The 12,157-nt window shown below is 39.6% G+C and overlaps 1 protein-coding gene across 1 annotated transcript in view; it reads left to right on the plus strand.

The window, feature by feature from the left end:
• The window catches only part of LOC118430681 (inositol-trisphosphate 3-kinase B-like), a 20,376-nt gene that overhangs the window by 4,742 nt on the left and 3,477 nt on the right, over positions 1 to 12,157 (plus strand). Inside the window, exons 2-5 of the mRNA XM_035841711.1 lie at positions 9,284 to 9,386; positions 9,767 to 9,907; positions 10,546 to 10,618; positions 11,349 to 11,558. Of these exons, the coding sequence (XP_035697604.1) occupies positions 9,284 to 9,386; positions 9,767 to 9,907; positions 10,546 to 10,618; positions 11,349 to 11,558 (527 nt within the window). The remainder of the gene's footprint in view (positions 1 to 9,283; positions 9,387 to 9,766; positions 9,908 to 10,545; positions 10,619 to 11,348; positions 11,559 to 12,157) is intronic.

Below are 12,157 nucleotides of genomic sequence, written 5' to 3' on the forward strand. Positions count from 1 at the left end.
ACTGGTTTGTGTCTGCTTTGTACAGTCTACATGCTCAATATGGAAGAATTAGCTTCATACACACGAAAGATTGCAGTTTCCATCTCATGATGGAACCACAATGTTATGAATATCTAAAATTTCTGAATATCTAAAAAGAGGAATTTCCCATGCATGGTTGTCAGACAATTGGTGCCTATATCAATAACCAAAGGAAGGTAGTAGACAATCCTTTTTGCTTAAAGTTAAAGAAATACAAAATTTGTTTCATTTGTTGTCATACACATGAAGGAGCATGTGCAGCATGGCTCAAAGTACTGGTGCATGTGCACCCTTTTGCACCCAAAATTGGTGCTAGCTGTGCACCTAATTTTTGACTGGGGGCACACCAGCAGTGCACCTAGATATTTATGTAGACACTAGGGTCATGATAACATTGTTCACCAGTACAGAAAATATTCCTGAAATTTATATTTTATTTTGAAGTTAGGTATAGAATTACACATTCACGTTTTGAAGAGAGGCAGTAAGGTTTGTGAATCTGTTTTGCTGACAGGTACTTTATCTTATCTTGTGTACCCAATTTTTTTGTGCACCTGGATTTCTAGGCATTGGTTCACCAGTGCATCTATTCTCTTAAAAGGAATTTCGAGCCCTGTGTGAGCACTGTTCAGACATTCATCTTAATGTTTTACAAGAGTTGCTAACTATCATGAAGATGAATATTTCAATATTGTGGACTATATTTAGCTTCTGTTACATGTTGTTGCGCATATGTAATGCTGTGTACATGTACATGATTTACAGAACACATTCTAAGCAATGTTGACATCCAGACAAATTTCAGTTATTACACCTTGAGAAAACTTCATTTCTGTTTCTTAAACTTAAATGCCGGTGAACTGGATATGTTCCCTCAGCTAAAAACATGGGTTATGAACTGAAAAATTGGCTGCCGGCTGCCCATGACAGCAAACAAAGGAGAATTAGAATTAGATCATTTTTCTCCTGACTGTCATTGTTACCCTAAGGGGTATGGGTTGTCTTAATTATGATATGAGTAGAGACCATTTAGTGCACCAGCCACATGACAAGCCTAAGGCAGAGTCTACCTGGCCTGGATACCATCCCATGGCTACCTGAGTTATTACTATGAATACTATTACACTTGCTGCCCTGAAAATAATTGCATTACATCTGCAATGAGGGTGACAACCAGCATGGGCAAGTCACAATGGTCAGCTCCGGGCAGTGAGTGCACAGAGCCCAGGTAGTCATCGGATGGAACCCAGGCTAGAGTCTACCTTGTTGTGGTCTTAACTTTTCACCTGCTATCAGATCTTGAAGTTGTTATTTAAATTCCTTCTCAACACTTTAAACAATTCAGGTGTGCAAGAAGAACCAGCTCTAAGACAAAACTAAGTTGCTGTATCATTGCAAGAAACCTGTTTAATGTGTTTTTCTTGATTTGGAGCTTGTTGTTGATTTTTTTATTTACGAGACGTGAGGTAATGGAGGGTAATCGTTGCCTAGTAATAAGGCACCCATTGACGTCAATTCTCTAGCCTGCAGGGCGTTAAGAACAGAATTAGAATATTTGTATACTTAAGCCTGTTTGTTCTCCAATGGATGAACTTAATGTTACTAAGGAAACCTCCTTACTGCTCTGGGCTCATGATCCAGAGCAGGTCTGGTAACTTTGAACAGGAGGCATGTTTCAACTGTGTCAACATAAGGTTCCCTTGAGCTTTTTATTTTGATAATCTAGGTTCCTTGGCGCATTTGGCAAAACTGCAAATCATAAGCTACGTCTAATACCTGCATTCCTCTGTGATGGCATGCAGATGTACCCAAGACAGGTGAGGATGTATGGTTAGCTGATTTTTCAATGTGGGTGCGTTTGACAATTTATGAAGCTTATGGTGAAGAACCATTTGTTTCAGCTTTATGTGCATGCCTCAAGAGTCAAACTTCTGCTCGTGAAAGAACCCAACATACTTATTGAGCTTGAGAAGTGTAGGTGTCCTTGGCCATTAATGCAAGCCATAACGTAGCTGCATTGCACGACCATAGCTACTTGAAAGGGTCTCATGCTGCTTCACCGCAGTTAAGGATGAATACTAATACATGTATCTACAAGCCCATAAAATCACCTTTTAGATTGTTACAGACAATATGTGTCTATTGTAGGCAGCACATCACAGCTGCATACGTGTATAACCACAAGGTGGTAATCACTGGTTGTGTTCATGTACATGAAAATGATATAGTTTCCATGTACATATACATGTAGTTTCCATATCGTTTGTTTGTTTGTTTGTTTGAACCTTTATTTATTCATGAGAAGCTCAAATCGGCCTGCAGCCCACTTTGGAAAATCGCAGTTGCATTGGACAAAAACTTGCATGCAACATACACAAGTCTAATGCAGTTTGACTGAACACCCACCAAAAAATTGTGATGAATTTTTAAAAACTATAAATCAACAACTCCTTGACATTCCTGTTAACACAGGCACCATGCTGTCAGGGGATGATAAAAACACTTCACCAGCCAGGCTGTCACAGACATGTATGTGCTACTGCTTGTCTCCATACTCCATACTGATAGGTTGGTGGGGAAATTGTCGAAAACTGGATACCGAACCTCTCTGACTAGCTGACAACTCTGGCATATAATTCCCTCTTTTTTTTTTGCTTTTTATTTTTCCGCCAACATTAAGTCTAGCCTGAGTACCATCCTCCGTAGTGACTGCTGGCTCACTACTTTCGCTTGCGAAAGTAGTGAGCCAGCGGTCAAGCGAAAGTAGTGAGCCAGCGGTCGTCGCTCCCTGCTACGGAGGATGGTACTCAGGCTACATTAAGTCTGGTAGAGACTATGAATGTTCATGTTGTAGGCATATAAAGACTCAATGCCACCTGTTCTGTTTAAGATTTTGGCATTTAATCCCCAGCGGTAATCCTGTGGCATTCCCGCTCCTGCATTCTTGAGGAGTCATCATTCCCTGGGAGAGCTGGGAAGGTGGAGGTATTCCTGCAAATGTTTAATGTTCTGTCCCACACAGCTGACCCCTAGCTTCCACAGGCTGACACAGGTCAGCTGGCCGGGCAACTGTCATGGATAGAGATGTTCTGGTTCTGCCTGGGATACTGTTTAATCTCAAAGCAGATAATGAAAGGCAAAATGGTAACGTTTCTCAAGTTCCCCAAGTATAGGGCCTTTCTACCCCAGTGGCCTGTAGATACTCTGGGAGCATTGATACTCTCCTGGCCCTTGGCCATGGATGCTGTCATGGCCCTGTGGTAGCCTGTATCTCCTTTCAGCAAATTTGCATTATGAGGATTGTTTCAACTGCCAACTTTGATTTTCTTTTGGGTAGCAAAATATTTTTGGGGAACAAACTTGTATTGAACTATTAGATCAACATGTAGGTCAGGAAGACTTCATGTAGGCTAGCTGTTGACCCATTGTGATCTGTTCAACCAAATTTCTGTCCTGTATCCGCAACGGGAAACCGGTTCTTCAACCATGCCAGCAGTAGTGTTTCCTATATGTAACATACATACAAACTGTGCCAAGTTATTGAAGCAAATGTCAAGCAGCTCTTGACGCTCTTTTCACGGTGCTACACAAGAGATTGCCTTTAAAACTCAAAACAGAAACACTTGGTTGACTGTGGGACAGCTGGGTACCTCAAATGTTGGAGAGGTTAATTGACCCCTTGATCTGATATCATTGATGATCCATTGATGATATAGAATGGTGCAGGTAGCAAGAATCATTTATTATTTGTCATTGCCTTCAATAATGGTCAAGTAGCATGTGTCAGTTGAAGTGGCCATGTTAACGTTTTAGTGCTATCTTTCATTTTAGTACATTGCATTGAAGTCCCCTTTCATGTATAATATGTAAGGTGTCATATATGTAAACTGTCAAGGGCGATAAGCAGATTGTGGTATGTTTAAGTTGGTATTCTTACTTCTATGTTGTAAGGTACTTTTTATTAAGCCTGGGGGCCAGCCTTTTTAGGTTTACTCTGCTCTCTCAGTTGCTTACAGAAGGGCCCAAGAGAGTGGCAGGCTACTTTATTCAGTAGTTTTGAACATTTTCTCTACAAAAAATATCCTTCTCCTTTCTTCAAGTGAACAGGTAGAAAGGTATACCTGTAGAAAGGTATGCCAATTATCTTGCCAAAAATAGCAGTATTGCGTGTAGAAAGGTATGTTTAATTATCTTGCCAAAAATAGCAGTTTGTAAGTTGTTAGGTTCTATTCAGTTTATTCAGTAGTTTTGAACCTTTTCTTTGCAAAAATTTCTTTAACCTTTCTTGAAGTGAACAAATTACAGCGCTTACACAGGTAGGGCCAATTACCCTGCCAAAAATAGCCGTCACTTTCAAGCTGTAAGCTGTAGTCTGTACTTGTAATGATACTTTATACAAAAGGAGCTGCAACTTCCAACTTTAGGCTCAGACAACTTTACCTAGCTTAAACAAAACCCACGTCTGAGTCCCAGAATCTATTTGCCCAGCTACCTTTCTATGATACTGTAAATGTATTTAAGTTCGCGGGGATTTAATTTCGCGGTAGCGGGAAAATGGACTTTTCGCGGTGGTTTTAATTTCGCGGTAGCACCATGCACTGTAGACTCTTACTGTTATGGAAAAACGTTCGCGGTAGTTTTAAATTCGCGGTGAAGCGGCCGCCACGAAAACCGCGAACATTAATCCACCGCGAACATTTCTGCATTTACAGTACTTGAACCCAAAGGGGTAGATTACATTCTTGTTCTTGCAAGTATACCCTTGACATTTAAACAGCAGACAGGAGAGCCTCTTACATTCTCAGACTTTATGCTTGGTGCATTGCCAATGTTACTGGCTACACATGCCTCAGGTGTGGTGGGTGTTATTTACAACCTCTTGCTTTAGTACTTCTGTTCGATCAATCCTCGTTTTGTTTTAGAGCCAAGCTGCTACAGATGATTGCAATGTGTACACCATGTGAATGATTGATAGAGTGATCGGTGTACCTTTGTTTTGTTAGTGTCAGTGGAGGTGTGAGTGCTACCCTGTGGTGGAGACTTGCAGTTACTGTCTGTCATTTTCTACTGTATCATTCAAACAAACAGCAGGAGTTGTGATGTTGAAGTCAGCAGATGTTTATTCGGGGACTGCACTGTGTTTGTTATGGGACGACCTTCGCGCTGATGACGTCAGAGAGGCTCAGGCTGCTTTGTTCCTGGACTGTTCCACTCCATGCTATGTCCGCAAGGTCATATCTGTGCCACCAAAGTTGGACAACATTATCCTGAAAAAGAGAAGCTAGTATGGACTTTCAGATTAAAGTACAAACCATAGAAAAAACATGTCTAAATGTGTCGAAAAATTATTGAGACTGATAGAAATAAATTCATTTATGCATCTACACTTGGTCAAAAGCTTCAGTTACCCTCTCATATAGGGGATAATTGGTCCAGTAGCAAAGTGAGCCAATATCTTTTCAAAATCTCCTTGATATTAGTCTTCTATGGGTTTGAAATGTCATGAAGTAAGTTGAATCTTTCCCTTGCCTATCAAAAGATTAAAAAATACTTAAGTTTAGGTCTCTGTTTTATGATTGCATTTATTATTTTCACCTGGGCCAGATGTACAACTACCGTACCACTACATCCTATGTCACTAAGCAATCATTTTCAGTCCGCTTGATCTACAGAGACAGAGTTACTGAAAAGTCATGTTCCTTTTGGGTCTGACGGATGAATAACAGCAACAACAAAAACCTACCTATTAAAAACCAAGCAAGACTGGCATTGTAAGTTTTCTATTGTCAATGTATAGCCATTACTTTACACAATGTGAGCATTTCTTGTCCAATATACTGTGGTTTGTGTACAGATGGCTCACTAATAAACCTTCCAGTGTTTGGTCATGGGTTTAGGTGTTTATTTGTCAAGTCCTTATCCACAACTTTCTTCGTACATAGCTTTTACGAACTAGTATTAGAGAACCACGGTCGTTTAACTCACTCATACCTGGGCATTACCATGCATTTAGACTGAAGCCCCAACCTATTGGAATAGATCATTTGTTTGAAGTCTAATGATAACTGTACAATATACATGTAAGTGGTGACTAAGTTTATGTAGCTTTAAATTTTTAATCACTTCAGCCCAGTGTTTTTGACATACATCAATATGGACCACATTTGGTCAGGACAGTTTGGACAGTCTGGTATTTTTTAAGAGGCGTAGTGAAATGGTGGTGGTATGAGATTGAAATGTTACAGGAGGCAAGAAAAGCTGAATCAGATTTACATTATAATTTATATGTACACTGTACCATTGTAGTATGGTAAACAGAGCGCTACCATCATCTGCAAAGATGGTTATATTTCTTAGATAGCCAATAATAAACTTGAAATCTATGGTACAAAAATGGCATATGTTATACATCACTGACATAATGTTTTTTTCTGGCACAAAGAATGTCTTTCTTGTATTTGAAGTTGCATAACAAAGACTATAACTAGTTGTCACATAAAGATATTTGGTACCATCATAACAATTGTTTATAGGCTGGTTGTTCAAGGACTCGAATCCTGCTTCAGGAGGATTTTGGCTGTATTGTAAACAGTAGTTTGCACATTTGTATTTCATAGAACACATCTTTACTTTGACACAGGCAAGCTGTCATCTTAAGACAACATGTTAGTTGGGTTATTGTGGAAAAACATCATCTTCTTAAATCCTTCAAATACACTATCTTTCAAATGCAGTATCATTACTATTGAAGTATAACAAAGGCATTGTTGAATCTCCAACAGAAAACCTACAGCTATATAGAGTAAACTTATACGTGAGAAGCAAAAATTAGTAATAAACACAACTCAGATGAAGGCATGGATATCATTGACTAGAACTTCAGTAGAAGTGGTGCTGACATGTAATACCATTATGATAGTCTCAGAATAGGTGGAAAATGTTTTTTGTTCGTTTCTTGACTGGTGACAAGGTACTGATTGGCAGGTGAGTCAGTCCCTGTTTCTATGACAAGGTTGTTATGGTGATGTAACGATGCCGTCACACATACGTCAGGGTTTGTGGTATCTGTTGTTTAGAATGCAACTGTTAATAGATAATGTACTAAACATAGGCTAACGCCAAGTTAGTGTTGATAAAAGCTCCCCTAGACTCAGGCCTCCAGGATGTTTTGACAGACAGTGTTTGACAGTTATCTCTACCTTTATGACGTAAATGGCAAAAAATATGCTATAATCCATGACCTTCTCCGACCCTGACGGGTTGAGGAGTCAGAAATAGCATGGTATAGATGTGTGTTATCATAAAAACTAAAAGGAGATTGTGAAAGGACATTGCGGCAGTCTATTGTGTGTAAATCAATGCTTGATGACTATCTCAACTAGACCAATGTGTTTGCCAAGGTTTCAAGTCACATTCTGTCACTAGATTCTGCATCTGGAGCTATAGTATTGATTGTTGAGATTATAACTTGCATGATAGCTAGAAAGTACAGTGTACAGAATATGACATAGATGTACAGCAATATTTTATATTCAATTGTTTAAGTGCCTTCACATTTCATCAAGAAGGCAGAAAATCCACTTTGCTTCAATTTGTTGCAATTTTACTCATGTGATTCTTAGAATATGTTAGTTAAAATCAAAAAGGCACAAGATGGCACGTACATGTACATGTGTGCATCTCTGGACTTTCATTCAATCAGTCATAGATAGTATATGTTGCCATGAAATCTAAGTTTCTTCTTTTGAATTTCATTCTGAATTAAGGTATCATTGTCTTGAACGCCATTGAGTTAATTGTGCATATCTGTCTGTTTCTTCTAATTGCATATCTTCGTGTGTTTGTTTGAGAAGTGGGAACTGTAGACTCACAGTTGAATGTGTCAGCTACCAGGGGTTGTCTGCTCTGCAGTGCCTTTAGTTTAATATCCTCTTCTACATTGTACATGTACCTGTAGCAGGACGTTGTGGGATTAAAGAATGTATTTTTCTGTTCACGAGTCACAGTGATAATGTGGATAAGATATATGTAGGGTGTATGATTCACCCCATCCAGGGGAGCTTGCTATTTATAGAACCCAGGAAATACACAGGGTCAGTAGACGTGGAGGAATGCCACTTGGAAGGGAGCACTTCACTTGTTCTTAGAGGGGTGGTACACCACCTTGATTTATTCTTGTTTTATATTAGTCAAGTCATCACTTATGTACCCACTCATTTTTCAACTTTCACCACAGTATTGGACCTATATATATTCTCATTGTAATGTTGGCATGTGTGGTGATGAGTAATGACTTGGGTTAGTTGGCAGGTCATGTAGAGAAGTCATGGCAGCACCTCCCCTTGGTCACGTTCTCCCCTCTTCGAGGATTTCCTGCCGGGTTTCTATGGGTTTGGTTACGTACTTCCTTGGCTGTTGTGACATCAGCGGTCCAGGCAGTTCCTCTGATCGCATGGCCCTGTGATGGTCCCCCCTGCTGCAGATACTGTTGGTGTAGCCAGAAGATTTCTAGCCAGCCCTGGAAGTAAAGGATGCTCCCAATGGTTGAAAAGATGTTCGCTGCGTTGCAGTGTAGATATCAGGACAAGCAGGTAGAGATTTTTATTATTCCTGCTGTTGCTTGTTTACGCTGGATTTTCCAGTATTGTGTTCGACTTTGCCTAGCAACTGGATGTACTCTTACTTAGCTTTGTGTGGGTATGTTTGGAGACGGGTAGTGAAAGTAGGGCTGGAGGTCCACTTAATTTTGCTTCTCTTTGGAGCTGTTAGAATAAAATTGAGCCAAATTTAAGGTGTTTGATGGGATAAGCTGTAAATGGTTGTGCGTTCATGGTGATTTAATTACGTGGTAAGGAGAACATAGAGCGTTCACTGTGGTTTTAGATTCACAGTACTAGTACTTGACTGTACAGTAATGGAAGCACCAGTTTAAAATTTCCAATGAAGGTTTACCTCATAGACAGTGGTCGCAAACATCAAACCAGCTTTAAAATTTTAAGAATTATAGTATTTGTCAGACACGAAATGTTCATATTTTGGTATTAACAGTTGAAAAAGGTAATCATCTGAATAGCTGCAAAAGATTTATCAAAGTGCCTACTACCAAATGTTAAAAACAAAAACAGCCCGTTGAAAGTGGCTGCCATTTCAGTGTGGGAATCGCATTTTACATGTTATACAAAATGTAGGTATATGTGTTCATAAGTGTAACATTGATTCTTTTCTTTTAACCAGACATATCAATTTTTTTTGTTCCCTACAGTCCCTTCAACAATGGAGAAAGATTCGAAACATGGTCCACTGGTCGCCGTTCCTTCAGTGCTTTAAGAAGAAGTACCCCTGGGTGCAGCTGGCAGGACATGCAGGTGAGGTAGCAATAAGGATGACTGAGCAAGACCTTGTGCCAGTCTTGTGGTAAAAACATGCCACTCAACTGCTGATTGTCACTGCCATTTACAGCATTTTTAAGACTTTTGAACATGTAATAGGTAAAACATTAGGATGCTTTATCCTGGCAAGTTGATTTGGTGTTGAAAAGGTGTAGCGCTATTTCGATACTAGTGCAATTTTGCAGTTTCACAACGACTTGTGTTTTCATCCAAGCGCATTGGATCATCCCCGCATCTCTCTTTATACCTTTGGGGTCTGAAACAGCCTTGATATAATACTGTTTTCAGTAGAAATTGTACGGAAGTGAGACAGTTGTTACACACAGTGATACTTACAATCATGCATTATCTTACAGGCAACTTCAAGGCTGGAGAGGGAGGCACCATCTTGAAGAAACACTGCAATCGAGAGGCCAAGTGTCTGAAGAAGCTGATGGGGGACCTGCTGAGATCCTATGTCCCAGAATACAAGGGAGATGTGGAGAGGGACGGAGAAAGTATCCTTTCCAGATGCAATTGTGTTGTTCCATTCAGTGCTGTGTAGCATGATGTACATTGTACTGTAATTTGTAAAAATTTTGCAGTGGCTTTATGTTTGCAGATTTTGTGGTGACCTCTTCACATGAATCTGAAACCGGTGTTTGTACAAAAAAGTTACTGTAATCCTACAGTAACTGCAAACTTAAAAACTTTCCTCACACTCCATTTTCTCTCTGCCATAATATACAAACTTTGAGGCATTTACAGTACTGCTACGTACACAAATTTTGTTTTGAGAAGTATGAAGCCTTGATGTTTCACAGAACCACCAGGATATTTGTTATGATAACCTAGAAAGTAATAGAAAATAGTGCTTTGATTGTTGTCACATGGCAGATGTTGAATTGGCCTTGTTATTTGGCTACATTTGTTGCAGTCATGACATGTGTGACCAAGGACATACAAACAAGCAAAGGTGTCAGTATCAGAACAGTTCTTGCCTTCCGTATGCGTTACCCAAGTCCTGAAACTTTCTTGCAATTGCTTTTAGTATTACGTCAGCAAAACAGGCCTTTATTATTATGACAGTTCAGAATAAGACTGTGATATCCTATTCCATTGATCCTGTTGTGAGTTCCTTGATTCATCTGTGCAGAATTCATGGAGATGGAAGACCTTTTGGGAGACTTTGACACACCTGCTGTCATGGACTGTAAGATGGGCATCAGGTAGGACTACTACCATACTGCACTTATCAGTATATTCTCTTTTATTAACTTCATCTTCTATTGAGCTGTGCTACAATTTTTTACCTTGTTCACATATCAATTAATACTTGCGGTTATCCTGTTAGACTTCAAAGTCTTTACTGACAAAAGATTGCGGTTGCTATCAGAATTGTGTGACCACTTGAAAAATTTATCCAGTTGCTTGAGTAACTCTTGTACATTATATTTAACTTGCTGTCTAACCTTTATCAGCGTCCTGTACTGTTCCGTTCTGTCTTTAGCCAATATATGAACTGGTTGATACATAATATAGCTTTGTGACCTCATTCTGGCCCTGCTGATTGTTGTAGATATGTAGTAGTATCCAGTATTTGATTATAGTGCTGCTTGAGTCCCTGACACTGTGGTGGACAGCAGTCAGCTACATGGTGCTCCACACCTCCTAGAGTATTATAATCCTCTACATGTACGCGTAGCTCCATAGTGCTGCTGCAATATTATTACCAATTGGATGGATGGGTCCTTGCTGTAGCATCTACTTTGTATATCTATTGTACAACTGTTGTTTGTACCCAGATGTCATTTGAGTTGGGAGATGACAGTGCAAGGATGAATGGAAGATGGCAAGACTACACCATTTGATATACTGTCTATTCAGCTAGCTGAGCAGTATGGCTTCATGATGAGGATGAGGCCTTATTTGACTTATCATATATATTGTTGTCATCAGGACCTACCTAGAGGATGAACTAGTCAAGGCCAGAAGCAACCCCAAGCTGAGAAAAGACATGTACCAGAAGATGATTGAGATCGACCCCACAGAGCCAACCAAGGAGGAGAACGCAGCGAAGGCTGTCACCAAACCTCGGTACATGGTGTGGAGGGAGAGCATCAGCTCCACATCTACACAGGGCTTCAGGATAGAAGGCATCAAGGTTAGCACTGTGTGCACAATGTCTCACATTGAGTCATGGTAGGACAGATTTGACTATAGAAACAAGCTGTAGTGAAAAAAGTATGACACTTTGTCTCAAGTATAATTCTTTGAACTTGACTGAAGAGAGAGAGAAAGAGGAACATGTATTTTTCATTTTTGATTTGTGTGTAGTATTACAATGTACATGTATTTTTATAGTCACAACTGGGTCATAACATCATGGAAGCTCACCTGTGCTAGTGGTTAATCATAGTACAAATTTTAGAATTCCAACACTATCTTTCTTCAAAAACTTTCTTATCACGTGTCTGTACCTCTCACGAGCTTACGTTCTGAAGTGATTGGTCATTATAGATCCGGAAAGGGCGATGGTGGTTCTTCAAAATGTGATGTGAAGAACAATGTGAAGAAAGATTGGCTGTGATTTCAGTCTGGATAATGATTTAAGTCTTTGTTTCCTGTCTGGGTATTAACCTGAGGTGCTAGCATTTGCTTATCATGATTTGATAATATGATAGATATGATTATCATGATTGGATAATATGATTTCAGTACATCTTTGAAATGGAAAAGGAAGGGCAAGAGCACTGCATCATGTACTG

This window comes from Branchiostoma floridae, chromosome 1 (genome assembly GCF_000003815.2).
Source record: "Branchiostoma floridae strain S238N-H82 chromosome 1, Bfl_VNyyK, whole genome shotgun sequence".
NCBI lineage: Eukaryota > Metazoa > Chordata > Leptocardii > Amphioxiformes > Branchiostomatidae > Branchiostoma > Branchiostoma floridae.